General features: G+C 41.2%; 1 protein-coding gene across 3 annotated transcripts in view; it reads right to left on the minus strand.

The window, feature by feature from the left end:
* akap6 (A kinase (PRKA) anchor protein 6) overlaps positions 1-24,601 on the minus strand; it is an 88,925-nt gene extending 64,324 nt beyond the window's left edge. Inside the window, exons 1-12 of one of the 3 annotated variants that reach the window (XM_077538708.1) lie at positions 23,718-24,601; positions 21,725-22,132; positions 19,195-19,414; positions 18,479-18,659; positions 9,109-9,218; positions 8,895-9,036; positions 6,438-7,001; positions 6,100-6,351; positions 5,360-5,497; positions 5,141-5,266; positions 4,791-5,024; positions 207-329 (exon numbers count right to left, since the gene is read on the minus strand). In XM_077538708.1, the coding sequence (XP_077394834.1) occupies positions 207-329; positions 4,791-5,024; positions 5,141-5,266; positions 5,360-5,497; positions 6,100-6,351; positions 6,438-7,001; positions 8,895-9,036; positions 9,109-9,218; positions 18,479-18,659; positions 19,195-19,346 (2,022 nt within the window). In that variant the 5' untranslated portion in view covers positions 19,347-19,414; positions 21,725-22,132; positions 23,718-24,601. Of the gene's footprint in view, positions 1-206; positions 330-4,790; positions 5,025-5,140; positions 5,267-5,359; positions 5,498-6,099; positions 6,355-6,437; positions 7,002-8,894; positions 9,037-9,108; positions 9,219-18,478; positions 18,660-19,194; positions 19,415-21,724; positions 22,133-23,717 lie in introns of all 3 variants that reach the window. The other 2 variants (XM_077538709.1, XM_077538707.1) reach the window with 2 other exon arrangements.
* Between the last annotated feature and the right edge of the window lie 92 nt (positions 24,602-24,693).

Here is a 24,693-nt window from a genome sequence, read left to right on the forward strand (position 1 = left end):
AAAATTGACAACAAAATTTTCATTTCCTAAATTGGGCAATACACAACGTGGAGGGGGCGGGGCTTTTGGGAAAGGTCATTTGCAAAGACGAAAACGTTCAGAAAAACCAATTGAGACATTTTTTTGTGTGAAAATGATCAAATTGGAGGCAAATGAGAAGGGAAGAAAAAGACGTGGATGGAGGAAAAGTGTGCGTGCGTGCTGACCAAGTGCGTGTCCAGGTAGCTACGTAGCGCGTCCAGGTGCGGGTCGGGCGGTGTCCAGTCGCCCGTGTGCTCCAACGCCCGTCGCAGCCACTCGATGAATCCGTCCAGCTGCTGCAGCAACTTCTGTCGGCGGCGGTCACAACGGCAATGTCACAACTCGACGGCAACTTTTGCAAAAACGGCCCACAAAATGTTTCAAAATGACACGTGTTGTTGTTGTTGTTGTTGTTGTTGTCATTTTTCGGCCATGAAGAGTTTGGCACTCTGCTCAACCTTGCGTTTGTGGAATTATCCTAATGAAGCAGCAACTTTTGGCTGCTTGCGTCCATCTCAGGGGGCGGTGGCGGCCATTTTGCCACTTGTCAGTCCACTGAAAATGACATCACGGCTTCTTTGGGTTTGTCAAGTGGCAAAATGGCCGCCAACTAGTTTTTTTTTTTTTTTCTTTCTTTCTTTCTTTATTAACCAAATTTAACAATACAAGTATACAAAAATAACGTTGTATACAATGTTAAACAAACGTGCCAGGTGTATATACAAAGTTCACATACATTCAAAAACTTCATAAGTAGTACAAATACTGCTTGTTTTTAAAGCCTTTTTGTTCAGTGAGCTACTAATCAATTTTATATAAGATAAAGTATCATTATAGAAGTGTTTAAAATTAGGTTTTTAGTTGCATTTGTGGAGATAGAAGGCCGCCAACGAGTTACCGCAGCGTTTGTCGACTCTCACAAACACGTTTGTTTCACCAAACGAAACCAAAACAATGACAACATCACCACTTGAAGTGAACTCCATTTTTGCCAAAAGACTCCAGAAAACTAAATGAAATATTGCTGTTAAATTAACACGGTTGGAAATGTGATGTTTTCTTTTCTTTTCTTTTTCCAAGAAAATTCAGCATTCTTGTTTGTCGAGAGCGAGAGAAACCTGTTCGAAGTCAAGCAGCACAACAGGAGGAGCGTTGATGGAGGCTTAGTGCCACCTGCTGGCTGACTTGAGCATGACACAGTGAGGCGAAAGTGCAGCTGAGCACAAAAAACGACAAAAAAAATTACAACTGAAAACAAGTCAGACTGTTGTGTACTTCAAAAAGGAAATGGGTAAAAAAAAAAATATATATATATATAGAGGCTGATGAAGTGTTTGTTAGTCAAAGTGAAAATGACTTTTGCTTGTCGAATGTCAAAACACTTTTTGATGACTCAAAGAAGCAGTCAAAAGAATCATTTCACTTCATCTTATTGACTGTTTGATTACTTCTGTCTGGAAATTAAAAAAAAAAAAAAAATCACAACTGCAGCCTTTCACAATAATGTGAAAAAATGTCCAATACGTATTGACAAAAAAAAAAAAAAAAGCAAAACAATTGTCCTGCATACAAAGGCAGCCTAGTGAGTACAGTAAGCGAGTATTTGTATTTGCAAATGGAATCTTGACGACTCAAGTCAGACTCGTGAAATGGTCACAGAACATTCTCCAAACTCAATTGAGTGCAGCATGGTAATTACATCGAGAAAAAAAAAAGAAAAAAAAAAAAGATCAATAACGTTGGAGGAGGAACGTCAATGAAAATGATTGATAAGTGAGAGGAAGACGAGCATGATGAAGATGATATTGAAGGAAGAGCAGTTACACTGGAAATTCATTCACAATTGTGAAAAATTATTTACCAGCCATGCATTTACTTGGCAAAATATGATTTTTTTTTTCCTAGGGATTTTTTTTTTCAATCATAATTATTTTTTCTTATTTTGAGATTTTCTGAGATTTTTTTCTCCCAGAATTTGTATTTTTTTCCATTTATTTATTTTTGGTTTTCTATTGTTGAATCTTTTTGTCTTGTTTCTTTTTACTTTACTTTTTTTTTTTTTTTTTACCTAGTGAAGGTTTGTGGATAAATGCTCTCTAATCTGGATGAAGGAAAAGAAAAAAAAACAACGGTAGAAAAAAAAATTGGTTTAAGGTAAAAATAAATAAATAAATAAATGAAAGATAATTGTTCCTGTTTTTTCTACGTTTGTGTGAGTTTGACGGCAGCAAAACAAAAGTAGCTTGTCGTCGTCTTCTTTTTCGTCTTCTTCGTCTTCACTTCCTCAATTAGGCTGCTCATCCATCGCCGTGATTACATGCTGCTAATTAAGCAGCTAATCAGCTAATTACCCGAGAGCACATTGGAACGACCAGCGTGACTGCCAGTCTGTGTGCGTGCGTGTGTGTGTGTGTGGGGGGGGGGGGGGGGGTGTAACTCGATTGCTTTGGTCTGCAGCAGTTAATAAATCCAAAGCGCGTCTCTTAATGAAGTTGGCGCCGTTCTCCAGTCCAGCAACCATTCAAATCATCCCCCATCATGCAATGATTCTTGCTTTAACCAGTTTGTTTTTTATTAGCGTTTTTTTTCAAAGTTACCTCAATTAAAAGTAAGATGGTCGAGTACCGATACCAGGTATCGGTATCGTATGGCCTCTTGTTGGTCGTTATGGAACAAAAACAATGGGGTATATGCCACGGAAGAGGCGGGACGTGATTTTGCACAACAGTTTATTTCCGGTCCGAACACGGTTGCGAACACGCAACCCTTGGTCACAAAGTCGGAAGCACAAGTATTTTTGACGCAGCCCACACGTCGCAAACCGAACCGATATATATATACATATATATACACATATATATATATATATATATATACATATATATATATATATATATATATATATATATATATATATATATACACATATATATATATATATATATATATATATATATATATATATATATACACATATATATATATATATATATATATATATACACATATATATATATATATATATATACACACATATATATATATATATATATATATATACACACATATATATATATATATATATATATATATATATATATATATATATATATATATATATATATATATATATATATATACACACATTTGTATTTAATTTTTGAATTATATTTTTTTATATCTGTATTTATTTTCATTTTCTTTTTCTTGATTTATTTTGAATGTTGTCAGTTTTGGTCCATAACTATATGTTGAAACGTGCCCCAGAGAATGAAGCAGACTTTGCTCTGTTGTGTCAATTCCCAAAAACAAGTGATCTTTTTTTTGAATGGAGTACATCTACGCTTTAGATCAGTGCAATCCCGTCTGAAGTTTGTGAGCACACGAGAAGTGAAGCGCACAAAAAGGAAAAAGAAGAAGAAGAATCATCGATCCAAATCGGCGAGGAATCCGAGAGCGCGGCCTCATTAGCGATGCGTCCAATCATCAGCGTATTGACATTTGCCCATACTCAATAGGACAGATATGACTGATTAGTACGCGGCCTCCTCAATAATCCGCCTGCCAATCAAACGCGACCTTTGCAGGTGCGATGATGAGATGATGGATTAGCTAAAAGCGAGCAGCGGCCGACGACGGCGGCGCGACGCCGATCCATCACCGGCGCCTTCCCCCAAACTTTCTCTCGCTGTCAACGTCTTTTGCAAAATCACAGCCAGCGTTTTTGCAGTAAACTCCCTCGCGACCCCAAGGCGGGCACGCGGATGCAACAGAGTCCACACCTGCTCTTTATGTGGCTCCAGACAAGAAAAAGTCCACACACCCCAGGCCAAACGCCACATTTTCCTGCTGTGAAATACGATTGCATGAGAAACGATTTCAAAAGTTTTCCACCATGAATGTCAGCTGACAAACAATTCCAAAGTTCAACAACAGCTGAACTTGGTGTGTCTTGACTGACTGTGAACACGTGAGTGAGGGTGTGCACATTTATGCAAACACATTTGTTGACATTTACTTCCCTTTCAGAAAAGAATACATTTTAATCAATCAGTTGTACACGTGGACGGGGGAAAAAAAATGTTCATCTTGGACTCTTTTTTTTTTTTTGACTTAGCCAAAAACTGGCCGTTCCTCAGGGGTGTGTAGACTTTTTATAAAAGACACAAACGGTTGAGGGCATTGTGGTGCAATTGTAGTGCAAAAAAAAAAAAAAAAAAAAGACCAGAGTGTTGGAAATGTTTGATTGGTTAAAGGATTTGATTTACAAATAATATACAAATAATGATAATAATAATAATAATGAATAATATAAAATAATAATAATAATAATAATAATAATAATAATAATAATAATAGTAATACCCTCCTGGGTGGAGTTTGCATGTTCTCCCCGTGCCCGCGTGGGTCTTCTCCGGGTACTCCGGTCTCCTCCCACATTCCAAAGACATGCATGGCAGGTTAATTGGGCGCTCCGAATTGTCCCTAGGTGTGCGTGTGAGTGTGGATGGTTGTTCGTCTCTGTGTGCCCTGCGATTGGTTGGCAACCAGTCCAGGGTGTCCCCCGCCTACTGCCCAGAGCCAGCTGAGATAGGCGCCAGCAGCCCCCGCGACCCTTGTGAGGAATAAGCGGTCAAGAAAATGGATGGATGGATAATAATAGTAATAATAATAATAATAATAATAAATATACAAATAACATTGCCATTTTAAACCACATTATTGATATGTATATATTTTTTTAATACATAGTGGATATGAGTTTTTACCTCCATCTTGTCCCACACTTGAGGATCTTTGTCCTGGCCGACGTCCTCCAGAAGTTGCCGCAGTAGACTTGCACTTCCACCTCCATCCAGCGGGGGCGCTGCAGCAGGCCCCAGTGGGCACTCCTCCCTGCAGTCAGACAGCCGGGCGGACTCCGTGCTTTCGTCCAATGAGTGGGCTATGTCACTGGAGGAGGCGGGACTAAGGCCACCCAGGGGGTCCTGCCTGATTGAATCCTTGAGGAAGAGGAGGGGGAGGGGACAAGTTGGGACCAGTGATCATTTGGTCGACGAAAAATTGTCTGCATCATTTTCGTCACGCAATTTGACAAAATCAAAACAAAAAATCATACCAGCGGTGGAGAAGGGAGAGCGTCCCCACTCTCAGGAGAATCCCAGTTGTCCTGGTTGAGCTCTGTCAAGTCCCAGTCGTCCACATCCTGCAACGCGTCGGGACTCAGGTCCTCGCCACCGGCTCGCTACAACAAAAAAACAAATAAAAAAACTGAGGATGTAGAAGAGCACCAGGGTGGTCTGAGACTGAAGAAGAACTCCTCTCTGGGTCCGCCCACCAGCGCCTGAGCTAGAGTCTCCAGGTTGATGGATAAAATGTCGCTCTTGTGGATCTGCGCAGGGAGCGCCAAGAACTCCTCCGACCCGTACCAGTGCTCACGCTCCAGACTGGACTCTGACCACGCCTGAAGTTCCTGCTGGGGGGGGGGGGATGCACCAAGGTGTCATCAGTCTCATGTTCATTTTGTCAACCAAAACTAAACAAAAATTATTTGGTCAACACACATTTTTCACCTGACTAAAACTAGACTAGACTAGACTAGACTAAAACCCTCATTATTAACAATAAGTGGGACTAAATCAGTCTGCATTTTCGTTTACAAATGAAGACGAGACGGAATTGTACTTCACTTCGTAAAAACTAATTCTAAAACTAAATCTAAAACTAATTCTAAAACTAAATCTATTGACTTTTTAATTTATAGTTTTAGATACGAAATATTCAACATAATCTGCTGACAAAGAAAAACTATACGATCAAATGTTTGTCCTGACTAAAACTAGACGAAAACGTTGACACTTTTTGTTGACTAAAACTAGACGAATAAAACGTTTTCTTGGACTAAAATAAAGATTAAAATGTGAGATTTATAGTCAACTAAAAATGGACTAAAACTGGGATGAGTTGACTAACTATGTTAAAAAATAACAAGCGTAATTGAAACTGGACTAAAACAGAGACGAAATTTCAAAATGAACACGAGACGGCAGAGAACTTGGAAACAAAACGGTTGCTCACCTTGCGACCTTTCTGCCTCAGCAGCCAGGATGGCATCTCGCCAGGAGGCGGTCTGGGGTCGGACTCCTCCCCGCTGGCCTCCAGGTCCGAGGACGGGACCCGATCCCTGGTTTGGGACGGCACGGAGAATTCGGAGTCACCATCGCTGTGAGTGCACAATTCCTCTCGGTCGTCCTGTGGAGGTGGGGACGCTTCCGAAGAACTCCCGCTTGCCGTGACGTGACCTCGTCGGATGTTAGGACGGTTCAGGACCTGCTGGAAGGAGATCCGATGAAAACCGATGGTTGTATTCAAACCACAAAACCATTTGAAAGCTTCAAGATGAACGCGAGTCCCACCTTCAGGTTGCCGACGTGGTGCGAAGTGCTTTCCGGACAAACCGAGTCCAGCTCCAACCAGAAGTTGGAGCGGTCGGGAGGGTCCGCCAGAGGATCTCCGAGAGGATCCATGAGGGTATTGCGACTGCGTCGGGTCTGGATTTGCAGCTCAGAGACGCCCCCGTTGTCTTCCGCCTCGCCCAAGTTCACAGCGACTCTCTTTGGGAGCGACGGTTCCGAGTTGTGGTTGTCAGCCGACAGACAACGCTTTGCCGCCTCGCTTCGATCGCTCGCTTTGCTTTCTCCTGAGACAGGACGGACGCGGTCGGACGGGTCTTCGGACGTCCCAAGTTTAGGTGAGCCGATCCGGACGTCGTGGTCGTGTTGTTCCGATTCGTCGTCTGCGTTCGGGACCTTGTCCGGCTCCGGGGAGAAGTCCCGGATTTGGGACTCGTCGTCGCCGGGACTGTAGTCGTCGAGTTCGTCGGCCGTGATGCCGCAGTCCAGAGAGAAATAGTCGCGACTGCAGCGAATGGTCAGCTGACCGCAATCGTCCACTTCGGTCAGGGCGTCCAGTCGACGAGTCTGAAGGACACGAGAGCGAGTTGCTGAGTCGGCACTTTGCTTCGATTTGGTTTACTTTTTCCTCAACATAGCAAATACTGCTCTTATGCGCATGCCACGCACATTTTTTTAACATAGTAAGTAGTGCCTGACCGATTAATCGGTCGCCACTTATAATCGGCCAACTATTGACCTTCAAACATCAGCTAATTGGCCGATTATTTTCCCCTTAAAACGTTGTTGAAGAAAACCAAAGTTCCAGACGCTGTGAAAGTACCCTGAATGCACCATTTTGCTTGCTTAGCATTAGCCACTAGCAAGTGTATAGTGTTGGTTATTCTATTGTTCTTTTAAGTTGTTTAATGACAACGCACTTAGCGTTAACTGTAAAAATAAATACACAGCGTTAAGAATTACTGCCACTGTATATCCATCCATTTTCTTGACCACTTATTCCTCACAAGGGTCGCGGGGGGTGCTGGTGCCCATCTCAGCTGGCTCTGGGCAGCAGGCGGGGGACACCCTGGACTGGCTGCCAGCCAACCGCAGGGCACACAGAGACGAACAACCATCCACACTCACAAGCACACCTAGGTACAATTCAGTGCGCCCAATTAACGTGCCATGCATGTCTTTGGAATGTGGGAGGAGACCGGAGTACCCGGAGAAGACCCACGCGGGCACGGGGAGAACATGCAAACTCCACCCAGGAAGGCTGGAGCCTGGACTCGAACCTGAGTCCTCAGAACTGGGAGGCGGACATGCTAACCACTCATTCACCGTGCCGCCTACTGTATATTTAAATACAAAACATGATTCGTTATTAAAACATCGCTAGCCTAGAGCAAACAGGAAGTTAACAAGCACTAACCAGAAGTTAGCATCGACTTTGTGATTTTCCTTCAAATGACGAATATCCATGCACAAATGTTGTGGGAACACATACCAACAGATTACAAAACACTACACAAAGGCACAAATTCTTCCCAATGTGTGCAAAAACAAATTATTTTCATAGAATTAAAATCGCAACTTTCTTCTGTACTCACTTTAAGTGTGTAGCCCAATGGATGAACGGCACCACACTGCCCCCAAGAGGCCAAAACGCACCAGAACAGTCAGTCACTGTTTTTTCAGTTGCGATTATTTTAGTTAATTCAATTCATATTTCACTTTCTTATTGTTTTTATTTTGTCAATGTCCTTTCAAGATATTATAAAGTTGATATTTCAAGGATTCAAATACTTTCTTTTCTCAAAACTCAAGGATGCAAACACCCAAGGATTTTTTTTTTGTCTTAACACATTTCCACATGACATGGCACGAAGTACAATATGAATACAAACGGAATACGAAAAAACAAAATACAATCTTTGAGATCCCAGGTTAGCCCAGTAAGTCCCAATACTTGTGAAAATAACACAAAATAAAAATATAGAAACGAAAAATGCTTTACAGCAGTTGTAAACAAGTAAAAATGGTTTTCATATTGTCACATAAATCTATTCAATAACCTTGTATACGTCATTTTTTTTTTTTATATATATATATGGACTTGACATTCAAAGCAGAGAATCTTAATAGTGAAAGTTGGTGCGTAAGCTGCACCCATTGAAAAGTAATTGGGGAAGGGCTTCATTTTATGTATTATATATATTTTTAAATAATTGGCGGCAGATTAATCAGTAAAATTTTTTCTGCCAATAATCGATACTGGCATCAGCCTAAAAAAAAAAAAAAAAATGCACATGCGTTGGGCCCCAATAGTAAGGACATACTGACTGTATAGCAACTCATTTTTTTCCTCGACATACCACCTCAACTTGAGCTTTCTTGAAAATATTTTCCTTTTTGCGCCACTCGACATGATTGATGACAAAGCGCGCGTACGTACGAGACGAACGGTGGCCGCACCTGCTGCTGGTCCTGGCCGAAGGCCTGCAGGATGTCGGTCTGCCCGGTGAAGTTTCCGTTGGGGTCCTGCAGACCCTGAAGGAGACGCTCCTTCAGAACCAGAACCGAGACCCTCAGCTGGTGCCACAGAAGCTGCACCGTCCTGAACGCACGCCAGACGAGACGCGTCAGCGGCGTGTGCACTTGCCAGCAAATTTTTTTGTTTTTTAATCACCTGATGTCCACGATGATGTTGACGGAGTAGGACAGAAGCTTGAGGGACAACTCGGTCTCCAGGAGGGCGTGGATCTGCTCCACATGGTCAGAGATGTCCTCGCAGATGTCCTGAATTGGACACAGCACAAAAAACTTTGCATTTGCTTTTGTATGTCAACCAAAATGGGTTTTTGTTGTTTTTTTTTGTTTTTTTGCAGTTTGAGGCATTTGGTTAGTTGTTGTTCACAATCATAACCTTGCTCAGGTTTTCCCCGCATGCAGTGAACGGCAGTCATGTGACTGGCCCATCTGATCATGTGACCTCTCCTTCCATCTTGTCATCCTGTTTCCAAATTTCAAATCCTGACTCACTTTGGCCTCAACCAGGGTTATTAGAGTTTTGTAATTTTTCATTTGAGTTCATTTTGAGTTTTGTTTTTTGAAATTGAGTTAGTTTTCAGGGTGGTTCTGTTAGTTTGTATTAGTTTTAGTTCTTTAATAAATGTTTTGTTTAGTTTCAGTAGTCGTTTTTTTTTTTTTTATGTGTATTACCTGTGCGCAATATTTCAAAAACCACCATGGAAGTGATGTCATCTGAAAGGTGCTTTTATTTATTTATTTATTTATTTTTTAGTGTTGGATTTTTTTTTTTTATTCACTCAATCAATATACAAAATAAAAGGGAAAATTGAATACAATCATTGTATGCTGTACAAATAATTAGAACATAGAACACGCCAGGGAAGTTAAAACATACCAAATAAAATCAACAGTATTACGAAAGAAAAGAGAATAGGATAATACAAAATAATACAAATAAATGATAAAGTTTGCAATAGTTATGTTTTTTACAGATTTTGGACACAGACAACCAGACAATGACAAAAAAATGATTTCTCATGGATTCAAAAAAAAAATAATCAATAAAGGATGTTTTCTTATGTGTAAATTTAGACTTATCGTCATGTGAAGGTGCTTTTCTATTGGCTGCTGCTTGATGACGTCACTTCTGTGTGACACACTTTCAAACATATAAAAATAAATCGATTTCAAATCACATTTCAAATCATTTCAAAGGCTCGTGCATTCAATTCATTATCAAAGACTAAAACAAAGGACATTTTTGCTCTCATTATAGATAGTTTTGTAAACATAAAATGTAGTTTCTGTAAGTTTTCCTTTTTTTAAATGCATTTTTATTTTTATTTTATTTGGTTAATAAAACTTTGTGAATTTTTGTTGTAGTTATCGTTATCGTGGTTGTCAAGTTGTGATAAGTTGCCAAGCGGCTCGAGTTGCCAGCCAGACCGCTAAAAATAGTCAGGCAAGTCACATGAGATGACCTTTGCGCTCGGTCAAACGTGGACCCGTTGGGAGGCGACGGCGAGGATGTGGGTCACGAGGGCGTGGCCACAAGCCCAGCGCTGGGGTCAAAGGTCACGTGACATGACAAGCAAGACCGGCACAGGGTCCTCGTACGCAGCCCCTTGCGTTCCTCCACGTACCGCTTTCCCTCTTGCCGCCATGTTTCATACGCATGCCACACATTTTGTGGCCTCAAAACACAAGCTGGAAATTTGCCAGCCATGCAAACCGACATTTCCATCAACATGCCACCTTTTTTGTTTTTTTCCTGAACATGCCACTTGTTTTTTTTCTCAATCTACAACCTTCGTTTCCCAAACACGTCACCTCAAAATCAACACTTCCCACCTAAGCACCTACACTTTATTTTCCTGAACATGCCTTCTAAATTCAGTTATGACATTCGACAGCACCTCCATTCTTTCCTGAAGGTACTACCTGAAATTTTGCCGGCTATCCTCCCTCTGTTTTATCCGATCACCACCATATATATTACCAGATTTATTCATAAAGACCAATATTTTTCCTAAGCAGAGCACCTTTTTGTCCCTCAAAATGTCCTGGTCATAAAGCAAACATTTCATGAACATGCCAACCAAATTCTGTTCTTTCCTGAGCATAACCCCTCAACTTTTTCTTAACCTGGCACCTGTTTTTTTTTTTTTTTTTAGTACAATTTTTCAAAAATGTACAACATACCACTACATTTCAGATCACCTTGTTAGTTCCTGAACATACCTCATTTTTACATAAACAAACCACCTCCATATTGGGGAATGTATCGCTTCCTTTTTTTTTCATAAACAGCCCTCGTTTTCCTTCACAGACAATCTTTTCATTTTCCTAAATATACAACCATAACATTTTCTGGCCATAAATATACAGTTTCATAAACATGCCACCTGTTTGTTTTAAGAACATAGCTCATATTTTTCATCAATATATCCATTCTTTCCTGAACATACCACCTCAATCTTTTGTTAACATGCCACCTATTTTTTTTTCTCCACCAATTTTTCATTTCTCAAACAAATTCCTCAACACATCACTTTGATTGTGCCTGAACATACTTTTTTTTTTTTTTCATAAATGTAACCATATTCTGGAACGTATCACTTCCCTTTTTTTTTTGGTCATACCCTTGTTTCTAAACAGACCGTTGACATTTTGTGCTAAAAATACAAACTGAAAAGTTCCACAGCCATACATCACCATTTTCCTGAATATGCCACCTCATTTTTTCCCCCCTGAAAGCTACTACCTCTTTGTTTCCTGACCACCAGCTCTTTCTTTTTTTTTCTCTGATGGTTTTGAACGGTTTTGAAAGGTCAATGAAATTGAAAACATCTTTTGATTGACATCCGAGCTGAATTTGTCCAAAATATAACAGCCGATCTTTTTTTTTTTTCCTCAACGTATCACGCCCCTACTTCAACATCATTTCCTGTTCATCCCTCCGCAATTTGACCACTTTCGTTTTCCTGAACATGCTGGCTCCATTTTCCCTCCCGAATGTTCCACCTCGTTCTTTTATGTTTTTTCCCCCGGTCAAGTCATTGTGGAGGTTGCAATGGCCGGAGTTGGTGTGGCATCAAACGGAAGCGACCTGTCACATCAAAGTGTTGGCCCCCGACAGGAGCGCGCAAAGAATCACGCTTTCATCTCAACACGCCGGCGAACAAACGCCGCCGCGTTCGAAAAGTGCGCACGAGTGCCTGCTGGGGGCGCACTCGTACTCATGAAAAACATGATCATCAAAGTGGCTTCACTCACGCACACCTTTCATATCCAAAACGCACGTTTGTCTTTGTATCATGGTGGGGACTTCTCATTGACATCATGCCTTTCCCTAACCTCAACCCTAACCCAATTGAAAGCTAAACTCTAAAAGCAAGTCTTGAGCCTCCAAGAGAGGTGTGAACTTGTGGGGACCACCAAAATGTCCTCACCGTTTCAAATCGGTCCCCACAAAAGGTAGTTAAACCTGGAAAAACATGCGTGAATGGGCCCCAAAATGTAGTAACCTTAACCATTATAACTGATTGCCTAATAGGGATGACCGATAATCGGGCCGATTATATGCGCTGATATTTGGCTTTTTTGACAAATATCAGCATCGGCCATTTTTCGAATCTCAAGGGCGATAAAGCTCACTGAGCAGTGAATACTTGCAAACGTAACGAATTTGGGGTTTTCATCAGGAATTGTAAGATGTTCGCCGTCAGTTTATATTTGTCATAAACACATTTGGAACATATTCAGACAATTTTTCACCGTGAAGATCTTTTCAAAACGTTTTTACGAACCCGAACAAAAACCCCAAATGAGCTACATTCGCATGAATTTGTCACTCAGTGAGAGGCAGGGAACTTTTCCTTTATGGATCTATTTAAATTTCCACTTTATGAAAACTAGAAACTCCCTACACTTTTTATAAAAAATAAAAATAATAATAATAATAAATCAAGAACAGTAGAAATCTTTTATAAATAAATAAATCAATAATAAATAAATAAAATACATCAATCAATAAATTATGTTGAAATTGTAGAAAACTATTGACATTAGAAATCTTTAGGGATCTATTGACTTGCTTTTTAATTTTTATTATTTTTTTAAAAAGGTATCTTACAACATATTCATGACCCCTGGGAGCTCCCTGCAATTTTTATTATTAATATAGTTTAAAAGAAAAGTTTTTTTTTTTTTTTTTTCCATTTTACTGCAAGTGAATATAGGCTTGAAATATCTGTTATCGGCCTACTCGACTACTAATAATCTGTATCGGTATCGGCCTTGAAAAAAAACATCGGTCGATCAATATTGCCTAACCCTAACCCAATTAAAACCTCAACTCTAAAACCAAGTCTTGACCCTCACTGAAAAAAAATGGGAATTGATATGTACTTAAAAATATCTAGTAAAGTTTTTTTTCCCATATCAGACACTTGAGTTCAACTCAAAGGTACTTCGAATTTCTGAGTACATCAACCTTTACGAAGCTTTACAAATAAAGTTGAGTTGAATTGAGAAGCTTTTTCAAGTAAATCACTCCCCATTTTTTTACAGTGCTCAAAAAGAGGTGAGAACATTGTGAGGACGGTCCAAAATGTCCCCACGAGTGTAAAAAGCCGGAACACGGTCGTCGCAAGATGACACAGGCAAGAACGAGCTCGCTCGGACGGCCGACTCGGACCCACTTCAGGCCGTCGACATCAAAAGGCGGCTGCCATTTCAGACAATAAACTTTAAACTCCTCCCATTGGTCAAAGGCGGGCTGGTGTTGTGCGAGTCGGCGAAAGTCAACCATTTGCACCTTTACGTGACTTTCATGTCAACGGGGATCCGAAAGACAAAATGTACAGAATCGCGCAACTTGCTTCAACAGCACGTGCATGCGTGCGTGTGTGTGTGTGTGTGTTGGTTGGTTTCCATGGCAACGTGCAAGCTCACATTAAGGCTATGAAGCAAAACTAGGTGTGCATTGATCACAAGTTTCTGGCTGATCTAACCTGCTGATCCCGATTCAATTTTTTTTTCCCATAACAAGCAGCATACACCTTCAGAGTTCCAATCTGATGTTATTGGAAAAGATTGAAGAATATGTGCAAAATAATACAAACGGATTGTTTGAACTGTACGTGAAAATGAAAATGAGCAGAAGTCATCTGAGCAGAAGTGTCGGACTTTTTCAGACCTCTGAGGGGGGAGATAAGAACGTTAGAAAAGATCGGTTTCTTGTGAAGGGATGGCTTGATCACCAATCCGCCAAAATTAGGGAAACCGGTGCACTCTTAACCAAAACTAAACCAAACTTGAAAAGCCGCTTTTTGATCAAAAGCTTTTAAAGTGGCCGCTACTGAGCAGCTAACGAGCGGCTCGCTCGCTCTTTCAGTCATGAAGAATCACAATCAGAAAAAAAACAAAAAAAAAACATCAGTAACTGTGTTCAAATTCAAAGAAAAACGTTGAAACTTTTGCTTGATGACGAAATGTGGCGTGGAAACGGATTTGTTGACTTCCGTTTTGTCTTCATTTAAATTCCAACATTCCAAGGGAAACAAAAGCAGCTCGGGAGGGCTGATGGACATTTTCTTCATCAGGAGCAAAATGCCATCATAATTGTTGACATCAATATTGTACTGACTAAAAATACATAAAGAAATGTATGCATTCTGCTTTTGGGGATTCCCGGTTTGTTTTTGTGTCACGTGCTCACTTGATGCGCTTTTTTAGTCAACAAGAAATCAATGCAAACGTGACAGTTTTTTTTGTGGGGGAGGGGGGGGGGGGGGTTATCATGGCTATAATTTTGTGAGCAATATTTTCCTTTTTTACCCCAAAGGAACATCCTTGACAACTAATAATCGGTATCGGCCCAGAAAAAAATAAAATAAAAATCGGTGTCTCTTGCCAAACACGATCACCATGCTGTCGCCGTGTTCGCCCAATTTCAACGACTTGCGTCACCATAGCAACTAGGCTGGGACAGCATCACGCTCGCTCGCACGGCGAGACCTCATCGAGTGACAAACCGCAGCTCGACGCGCCCGCCGATGATGATGACGATGACGGTGGCGTGTTTCTTACCTTTTTGCGTCTTTTTGTGCGCTCAGAAGCCAAAAAGTGTCACAAAACAAACTTCCATGTCGACTGTGTGAGCACGTTTGCTTGTGTGTGCGTGAATGACTCAAAGTGTCACAGCGCGCGTCTGTGTGCGTGTGCATGCGCTGATGTGTGCGCGTTGACCTGCTTCTTCCATTGGGTGTTGGCGAGGGGGGGGGTCAACAGATGCAAGTTATTTCGGGACCCGTCTCACCCAGACAACCCTCTCACACACAGTTGTCGCCGCAGTGTGTCAGTTGTGAGGGAGGCGGGGTCAGAAAATGACATACATGAACTTTGACTTGAAAAAGTTTTCTTAGTGGAATCTCCAGCGTTGTGGTGACATCACGGCACGCGCGCGCGTACGTGGCCACGCCCTCTGACAGCACCCGCGAGTTTCTGCGCGCAGCTGTTGCGGCTTGCAATGACACGCACGCGTGCACGTATGCACGTCACGTGAGCGCAAGCAACGGCGTCCTTGAGGGTCAGCGCGAAGGTCGCGCAGCGGACGGCAACATAAATGCAAACTCACGCAACATTCTTCCACCACCGACTTCAAACGTGCTCGACCATTTCAACACTTTTTTTACCCCGTCATGCCACATGGTTTGCATATGCGCGTACCCCAGTGCATGATGGGGAAAAAAATGCCGAAAGGAAATCATGACCTGCGTGCGGACATCATACAAATGACACATGAGCAATTTTGACGTGGTTTACAAATGGATGGTTCGCATGTTGGCTAACTGAGGGCTTGTGCCATCTGATCACTAAGTATATAAATGACTGGATAGCCACAAGGCCAAGACTTTTGAGGCGGCCATATTGCTCCTCCCAACAAACCTTTGTCGCCATACCATCTGATACATTTACAGTATTGAACATTTGAGACAGTACTTGGTAGAAACAATATCATTTAGGTTCTTTTAAATGTCTTAAACATAAACAAGAGGACTTAACACATTTTACAACCTTAAATACAAGTAGAAATGATATGCTTCAGGATTTTTACAGGAGGAAACTTGTATATTTTTTAATGAAATAATTATAACTGTAATTCTCATGGCCTCATGCCAAATCTAATATTTGTGTCGAAGGAACTGAGCAATGAAAGAAAAAACAGGGTTTCAAAGCAGTCCATACCATCCACTTGTTCATTTTATTTTTATTTTATTTTATTTTTTTAAGACCTCCAGCCTTATACTAGTAAGTGCCTCCGAGCTATATATGTCTCATCTGTACATATACTGTATAGTTGATACAGTAGTCTGCTGGCAAGGTGGGAGGGGCAAGATGGCCGCCCTGTGACTTCAACGGCTTGCACTGGCGTGTATGGGCTATCCACTCATATATACAGGTCAATGCATCAGATCCACTTTCATGGTATCAAGTCCAATAGAATCCCAAAGGATTGGATGGCTCCGGATTGGTTTTGAGTTGCAAAAAGAAATCCGATCCAATCAAGGGCTGAGCAGGCAAATATGGGCATAAAAAAAAAAAATAAAATGTAATCTTGATTGCCGCCTTTGAGTCAAAAAGAATAAATGAAGTGACAGATAACAATTCAAGTTGACTTGAGTACTTGAGATGGGGAAAGTCTTCCAAACATCCATTTTCACAACATAATCCTCACAAGGGTTGCTGGAGCCTATCCCAGCGAGCTTTGGGCAGTAGGTGGTGGTACAACCCACAACAGGTTGAACAACCAACTACGTGTAGGGACAATTTTGTTCAATCAATCTTTGGAACGTGGGAGGAAAGCGGAGAACATGCAAGCAAACTTCTTATTTCTCTTAAAACAGAAAATGTTTGTCCATATTTTCAATGAGTTGTAATTCCACAAAATGGCCACGAGGTGGCGCCAAAGATGACCCTGCCGATGAATGTACCCAACAATGAATGTACAGAAAATATTTGTATTTTTTTTGGTTCGTGTGATCATCACTATTGTTTTCATTGTGATAATCACAAAGCACATGAGATGCTGAAACGAAATTATTTTTCATCTGTTTCGCATCACTTTCAAATTATGAAATGGGAAGGGGGGCGGGGGGGGGGGGGGGGGGGGTGGACGTGGCGCCACCTTGACGCCAGCTCGAATGACCAGTTTCCGCTCATTTGCGACATTCTGACTTTTCGCCACCAGGGGGCGGAAAACTTGACTCACTGGATAGGGTCACGCTGCTCATTCGCACTCGTTCATCTCAATTTGGATTTTTCCTTTTTCAACCTATCAAAACTCAAAGTAAATCTTTGGCAGAACAACATTTCATCGGTGCCCTCCCATAAACCGTCGCTGAACGATTCACGCCAGCAACAGAAATCCAGCAAAGTTTACAATGAGCATGACATGGTTGCGTCATGCATCCGGAAGTGAAGCAAGGCATGATGGGAAAGATGACGAGCGCAAGCGCTCCAAAATAGACAAAAAAATAATAATAAAATTTGCACGCTGACTTTTGAGATTTACTTTTCATTGGTCGTCCGATGATAAAATCAACCCTTTATACTAAAAAAAATTAAAAAATAAAAATAAAAAAATAAAAAATAAAAAAACCTTTTCCAATGATTTCCATGAGAATTTCTTAAATCATTTGATTCTTTGTTTGATACCACTTTTTTTCTTCTTTTTTTTTAAATCCATACCGATATGAGTAGGGGTGTTAAAAAAAATCGATTCGGCGATATATCGCGATACTACATCGCGCGATTCTCGAATTGATTCAATAATCGGCAGAATCGATTTTTTTTTTTTTTTTTTTTTTAGGATTCACACCTTGAGCATGGAAGAATGTTATATGAACGGAACATTAAGCCTTAATATTTTTATTTTAATGCTGTTCAAACATGAAACAGATTACAACCTCCATAAGACTGAAATTTCAGATAAATAAATAATACATTTTCATATAAATCTTACACTCTACAAGCTTACTGATTAGTATTTTCTAAATTTGAATGAAAAAAAATCGCAACAATCGACTTATAAATTCGTATCAGGATTAATCGGTATCGAATCGAATCGTGACCTGTGAATCGTGATACGAATCGAATCGTCAGGTACTAGGCAATTCACACCCCTAGATATGAGTACTCAACTCTTCTTTTGATACACACAATTTCCCCCCCAAAAACAAAATCATTTTCAAGAACGACATATATATGTCCCAATGGAACGTTTTTTTCTAAAAATGACACAAAATGAACAGCATTTTCCATGTTCTACTTCCTAAAACGGCCACAAGAGGGCAGCCGTCACAAGTACTGTACCTTGAAATGAGTCCACTGATTAGGCCCCCTCCAAAACATTTAATTTTTTTTTTTGGGGGGGGCACAGCTAGGTCCAGTTTAAAAAATATATATAAACACTTTCCATGTGTTGGAATATGCAAATGAGGCGCTGCGAAGTCAGGGTTTACCTTGAGCTGCAGCAGGTGCGTGTCCACGTGTCTGTTTTGGGCGTCTTGCGCCACCGAGCGTGTCAGTCGCGTCACCCTGGCGGCGCTGGCGCGAAGCCACGCTTCCGTTTGAGGCAGGTGCAACAGCACCTGCCAGTCGGCGCACGCCTGCACCGGCGGCGGCCGACGCCTCTCGCTGGGCCTGCGGGAGGGAGGTGCAAAGGGGGAAGGGGCGGGGCTCAGCGGTATCCTCATCATCATCATCATCATGACTACCATTATCTTCATCATCACCACCAGCATCTGCGTCTTCATCTCTACCTTTTACCTTTCCCATCATCTTCCTCATCATCACACCTTCATTTTTATCTTCACCATCACTTTACCACTATCATCAACATCATCTTCATCTCTACTTATACCTTTACCATCATCATCCCCCTTTCATTTTTATCTTCACCATCATCTTCATCACTATTATGTCTTCAATTTCATCTTCATTATTATTATGACTATGATTATCTTCATCATCACCATCATCGTCATCATCATCATCACCCTTCATTTTTGTCATCACCATCATCTTCATCACTATCATCATCTTTATCTTCATCTCTACCATTTACCTTTACCATCAGCATCCTCATCAGTATTACCCCTTCATTTTTATCTTCATCATCGTCATCATCATAAAGACTACAATGATCTTCATCATCATCATCATCATTTTTGCTTACCTGCCGTCGTTGTGGGCCACCGCCGTCATTTTTCCCATCGCCGGTCTCGCCGCCGTTGCCTGTTGCTCCAGTGGGTCCAGAGTGGGCGTGGCCGCGGTGAGCATGGGGGACGTGGGCTCAGGGGTCAAAGGTGACAGGGCTGCCACACTCATGGTGACGAAGAGGCCGAGGTGATGACAGCTGCGTCAGCGGCGGATGATGCTGTTGACGGGGGCGGAGCCTGCAGCGATGCCGGTGAACAATCAAGTCAGCATGACAACAGGAAAGACAAAAAAAAAAAAAATCATATCATATGGAACTCATAATGCATTTGGCTTATTGATTTGGGATTGCTTTGAATGGAGATGTTGCGTATCAGCCTCAGGACATGATGACGACATCGGCGTGATGTCATCTCCAAACCAACAAAAGGCGCTATTGAGCACAAACACAAATGGAGTGCAGACGTGCATGAGAGTTTGCGGTTGTCGGCAGCATGTGAAAAATGCACCACTGAGGACGAAGAAGATGACCAAGGTGGTGACCTCACTTCTCACTTAGTGTGTCAGGATGTTGATGATTGATGATGATGCATCTGTTTACATCGAAAGCTACCGCATCCTTTCAAAACACTATTCATCCGTTTCAAACAAAAATGAAATACTTCTGTGAATTGTCCCCCCACATGTGAATTCAATCTGAAAGTTGACTTTCCTTCTGCTGTTCATTTTCCTCTTGACGTGACTGAAAGGTGACGTTTCTCGTCCTTCAAAAATTGCTAAACGGTTATTAATCGCCATTAGCATTAGCGCACCACTGATAAACATTTAGGGTAAACAAAAACAAACCACCATTTATTTCGCACATACATCATTATGAGTGGATATATAACTACTCATCATCATCTGTGTATGAGCTTTTTTAAACACCAACAAGTTTAACCTCTGCTAAATGGCAGCGCTGTTAACAGTCGGCGTTTTTTTCCGAGGCTTGCTTGGCATCATTATTCTGCACTCACTCAAAAGGTGGGCGTCGTCAAAGACAGGAAGTGACCATTAAAGGAAGTGCCCGGCTCCGCTAAAACTCTTAGCAATCACCATTAACATTAGCACGCTAGTGATTACCACTGAAGGTAAACAAACACTAACTAGCATTTAGCTGACATGTGCATCATTGTATCAACATGACATGCGTGGTAGTGTCTTCAAAGTCACTTCCAGACGATGCATCAACAAAATGCCTTTTCGCTACAATGACTGACTTCCTGTCGTCTGCGTGCGTCTACAAAAAAGGTCGGTGGAGAAACATGGACGCCGACGGCGGTGAAAACTTGGCTCCAGCAGAGCTTCGAGGCAGACATTTTCACTCAAACTATTTTTAAAGTCGACTTTCACTTGACTCGAATGCTGTCATGGACGTCCCACTCCAAGTCAAGCTTATTATAATTTTGGAGTTGTTCATTTGAGTTAGTTTTGAGTTTTCTTTTTTAAACTAAGTTTATTTTCAGGGTGGTTCTGTTAGTTTTTATTGGTTTTAGTTATTTAATAAATGCTTAGTTTTAGTTTACTTTGTTAGTTTCAGTATTAGTTTTAGTTTTGTGTTTTGTTTTTAAACCGTGTATGACTTGTGCGCAACATTTAAAAGAAAAAAAAAAAAAAAAAAAAAAAAAAAGAGCATGGGAGTGAGGTCATCTTTTGGTGCTTTTCTATTGGCTGCTGCGAGATGACATCACACTTTCTGTGCGACACATTTTCAGTCGTCCTTATTCCGGTTCATATCAAAAGAAATCAACTTCAAATCACATTCCAAATCATCACCAAAGGCTCATTCATGACATTAATTAGCAAAGACGAAAACCAAGGACATTTTTGCTATAACTATAGTTAGTAGTTTCAGTTAGTTTTCATTCTTTAAAAAGGATTTTCATTTTTATCTTATTTTGTTAACGAAATTGTTTTTTGAATATGAGTTTTTTTTCGTGAGTTTTAGTTGACTAAAACAACCTTGCTCCAAGTCAAGTCATCTTTATTTCCAACATTCACCATGACGACTTGACTTGAAATATTTCCACGACGGATGACGTGAAGCGTTGGCGAGGGTGCAATTCCCAAACATCAGTTTGACTCGCCTTCTTCTGGCTTAGGGTTGGAATTAGTCGGAGTTTGTTTTACAAACAGAAGATGTCGTTTCAGTTTTTAATTGTGTTATCTTCGTAGTTTAAGTATGCTTTAGTAGGCCTACGACAACCTTGCTGTGGAACGTTGACCCCACCCAGTCAGCCTAAGGGTGACCCCAACGCAGTCGGAAGGTTTTACAGGCCACTGGGAAGCCACAAACGATATCGGCTGTCGGGAAAGGAGCAAACGTGTCACGAGAAACAAACTTTTGCCCTGCCTACGGACGATTGGGCTACAAGCGCCTGTGCAGGCGTGCCGGAAGAGCGGTCGGAAGGTGTCAACCCACCATTTGCCTGCCGCTGCTTTTGACCCCACTTGCGCTTTCCCCCCACCGGCTCCCGAAGACTCGGTCACGCCAGAAGACGAATACGTACCACATCCGCGGCCGGCTGTCAACTGGCTTGGAGGAATCCTCGTCTGCAGTCAGACGGACGGACGGAAGGTGAAGGAAGAACGGACGGATGCAGGAGGGAGGCGCCTCCCTCGGCGCTCCCAACAGTCCCACTGCGGTGCTAGCGGGCACGCTGCTAAGCGCTAACGCTAAGCTAGCGCGATGATGATGCGGCACCTTCAAGGATGGGAAACACCAGCGGAGAGAGGGAGAAAGAGAGGGAGGGAAGGAAGGAGGGAGGGAGGGGCCTCCTGTTGCCTTGGTAACTGAGGAGGATGGGATGGAGAGGGCGGGATCACGCCGTGATTGGCTGGCAGGGTGCTGCACTACACTCCATGGGGAAGATGGGCATGATGAAGCAGGCAAATCCATCCTTCAACAGTGCCCCCTGCTGCTGATGCACAACATGACAATAACACAAGAGAAGATTGATTTGTAAACAAGACAAAATGTTAGCACAAAACAAGAGCATTCATTTTTCAAAATTATGAAATGATAATAAAATCCAGGCTTTGTTTTCTAAACGTGTTTTTCAATCATCTCGATTGGCCCGAAAGCTCGAATGGAAGAACTAAAAATGAACGTGCGCGTGCTTGACAAGACAAATGGCAACGACGTTGCAAGAGGTCAGAGGTGAGACCAAAGGCCTCCATTCACCAATGTGAGCTCAGCTAGATGATGACAGCGACAACTAACTAAGCGCCTAATTTAATTTGTTTGAAGCTTGTCATTAAGTATCACAAAATAAGTTATTTGAAAGTCAAGCAAACCCTAAGAAACAATTAGGGTCCTAAATTAACTTCTTTTTTTTTTTCTTTATCATCAACCAATGTGGCTGGTGACACTCGAAATGTACCAGCAAATCATAATTTCTACCAACCTTTATTACTGATTATTATTATTAGAAAGAAATATTAAGACAAGGTGTGTTTCTGTAAAAGGTGTTCATTTGTGGAATCATTTTGGAACTGACCTGAAAACACTTGCTGAATTAAAAAAAAAACGACTAATATCAGACATGAGCATGAAAATTGTATATGATTTACAAATGTATTATGGTATATGCCTACACATTTCATATTGCAAATGAACACATGTCCAAGTGCACTTGTATACAAGACCACAGTTATATATATTCTTTTTGAAAGACATGAACCTATTACTGTATCAATCATGAAATAAGTCTAAGATACAACAAATAATTGGTGGGACTAGAAAAGTTTTAAACTTCTTCCAACTCCCTTTTGAACATGTAAACCGTGACAAGGGATGATTGTATAAGCTTCTTTTTCCTTTCTTTTAAAAATCTTTATTTGATTTCTTTTCTTTTAAATCTTTGATTTATTTTCTTTTAGATCTTTATTTTATTTAATATAATACTTTACTAAACCTCCCCAACTATATGGTATGTTTATAAAAATAAATCAATTCTAACTCCACGTAATATGTACCAACAGTCTCAACATCCCTGGTTGAAATACAGATGCTAGCTAATCACTTATTTTTGGATGAACTCAACTTGTCTACAAATTTATTTCTATTCAGGTTTCACTTTTTTTTGTTAGCTTTACTATGAATTTCTCACACGGAAGTTTTGAATTGTGAATGAATTGATAAGTGATTCATTTTTGTACTTTCACCTTCTTTTTGAAAACCTCAAGAAGATAAATTCACACACGAGTGTCAAATTGTAAACGAGTACACATGAGCTAACCTGCTGGACTTGTAGGCAGACAAGCTTAACAATTGGCTAACTTTTAGATTAGCCGCAGGTACAGTGGGTGTAGTGTTGTTATTGTTTACAAACATGCCTGCTGTTGATACATCGTATGGTTACTGCAGATGAGAAGACACGCTGACTTGGTATTGAAAATACAGTATTGTACATATTCTAAAGTTAGCTGCAGCTTATTTTGCATTTGAGTTTTGAGCCACGTAGATGCGCTGTTGGCAAAAGACATATTTGTGAAACTCACCCGATTATGACTGAAGTTGTGCGCGCTGTCGGCTGCAGCTTGAAGTGAGCGTCCATTTCGTCATACAGACACCTGATTGACGCCAGGTGCACCCGTGTGACGCGCACGTTTGCACTTTTCTTTTCCGTTGGTCTCGTCAAGAAGTTCTTCCGGTCGGCGGACAAGGCTCACGAGCGCAATTAAAAAATAATAATAATAAATAAAAATGCGAACGATTCCAGGATAATCAGAATGTTCGTCCCGATTCCAATCGATTCTCAACAAGACCACCACCAAGATGTAAAATGGGGTTGCCAGATTGGGTGCCCCCTGGTGGTTGGGCGGGACCATAAACTGCTGCTTCGTCTGCATTTCGGCTGATTGGCTACCTGGTTGCTAATTGGCCCTGGTTGGCAGCCATGGCAATCAGGCTGGAGAGAGATCACTGGCTCGCGATAACATATCACTTGTGTCTCTTGACCACAAGGTTTGGTGGGGAGGCGTGGCCATACTTGTGCAAAAAAACACAAGTCCATATTGAGAATAAATCCCACACAGTGTGAGATGTGTGTACAAACGCTTGATAACATGATTCTATCATGTGCCTCAAACAAGGAGAAAAGAAAAAAAGAAAGAGGTAAGCTTCTCAAATGCGGTTGACGATTGCAATTGACAAAAACTCAGTCGGCAACGTCAAATTCCAAGTCTACACTTGATAGCGAGTCAGAAAGCACCTCACTATCCCTGTCGTTCTCCATATACTCGTATTGTTTTCGCCAAACTTCCGTGCCTTCCGCTGACGTCATGCGTGTCCAGGCTCGAAAAGGGGGGCGTCGCCAGCGAGCTGCCATGTTTTGGAAACTCATGAAAATATCTAATTTTTACAATCCCTTGCCATTGCGTTTTTACCAAACTAATCATTGAAATCATATTTGTACTTGTACTCTTTTTATATATATATATATATATATATATATATATATATATATATATATAT

The sequence above is a fragment of the Festucalex cinctus genome, chromosome 12 (assembly GCF_051991245.1).
Source record: "Festucalex cinctus isolate MCC-2025b chromosome 12, RoL_Fcin_1.0, whole genome shotgun sequence".
Taxonomy (NCBI): domain Eukaryota; kingdom Metazoa; phylum Chordata; class Actinopteri; order Syngnathiformes; family Syngnathidae; genus Festucalex; species Festucalex cinctus.